Source organism: Penaeus monodon, chromosome 27, assembly GCF_015228065.2.
Source record: "Penaeus monodon isolate SGIC_2016 chromosome 27, NSTDA_Pmon_1, whole genome shotgun sequence".
NCBI lineage: Eukaryota > Metazoa > Arthropoda > Malacostraca > Decapoda > Penaeidae > Penaeus > Penaeus monodon.
The window spans coordinates 34,903,594-34,904,640 of NC_051412.1; the positions used below are offsets into that span (position 1 = coordinate 34,903,594).

Here is a 1,047-nt window from a genome sequence, read left to right on the forward strand (position 1 = left end):
CACTATACACGAAGGTAAAATTATTCGCTCGTTTCCCCAAAGTCGTCGTTCCAGCGCACTATAAAAGGAATCGCGTCCGAACGATAAGGTTAGTAGCCTCGTCGTTATGAAGTCGTTCGTTTTGCTCGCCGTGGCTTTGTTGGCCGTGGCCAGGGCGCAAGTAGGTTAGTACTTACTAAACATTTAGAACCCTTATGACTTGGTACTTACACGATACTTAAAGACCGTTAGTACACAAGTGGGAGTTGGCGTTTGCAAAAAAGTTAGCACTTTGTAGAAGATAGAACAAATATTTCATACATAATTATCTTCCCATACAGGCGAAGGAACTTCCTAATTCTTTTTATTTCTTGGAAAACGGGTAACTTCCGCTTCCATTATGAGAACACACCGAGAGTGGATATACTCCTACGATTAGTATATGAGCCAACGATCCAATAGCTGTGCTGCGCTGTGCTGTACTGTAAATGAAGTCCAAATAAGCCCTTTGAGTGACAGAATTCTTGTGGCCCTGCATTTGAACATCGGGGAAACGTATTTCATAAACACAATACACATTACTACCTTTAGAAAATCTCAAAGAAAGATATATAAAAGAGTAAATTTTCCATTCACAGAGTTCTGTCCAGCTCCCTTCGTCACAATCGGCAGCGGGTGTTACTGGGTATCGACAGAGCAAGCCACATGGTAGGTGCTCGAGTGGGATTAAATCATGGAGATTGCATATGCGAGACTTGCGCTATGTTGCGTCATAAACACAAGTTGTTATTTTGAAGGTGCATAGATACATCGAGAAATTATTATATACATATTAAAATACATATGCGCGCATACATACGCGCAATAGACCTGTATACGTGTGTTTGTGTTCAGATGTATACAGGTGCCTGCAATATGGTACACCCCGTTTTCGGTGAATAGTAGAGGCGGCACTGTGTTTGTTTACATTCTCTTACTACAGTTTTCATGGCCTGGATTGCTATGATATAAAATCAGATAAGATCATTAGAGCATTACGCTAAGATTATACGTACGTTTATATTATTA

General features: G+C 40.5%; 1 protein-coding gene across 1 annotated transcript in view; it reads left to right on the forward strand.

The window, feature by feature from the left end:
- The first annotated feature begins 62 nt into the window (after nucleotides 1–62).
- The window catches only part of LOC119590800 (C-type lectin domain family 17, member A-like), a 3,136-nt gene continuing 2,151 nt past the window's right edge, over nucleotides 63–1,047 (forward strand). Inside the window, exons 1-2 of the mRNA XM_037939527.1 lie at nucleotides 63–164; nucleotides 618–687. Coding sequence (XP_037795455.1) covers nucleotides 107–164; nucleotides 618–687 — 128 coding nt within the window. The 5' untranslated portion in view covers nucleotides 63–106. The remainder of the gene's footprint in view (nucleotides 165–617; nucleotides 688–1,047) is intronic.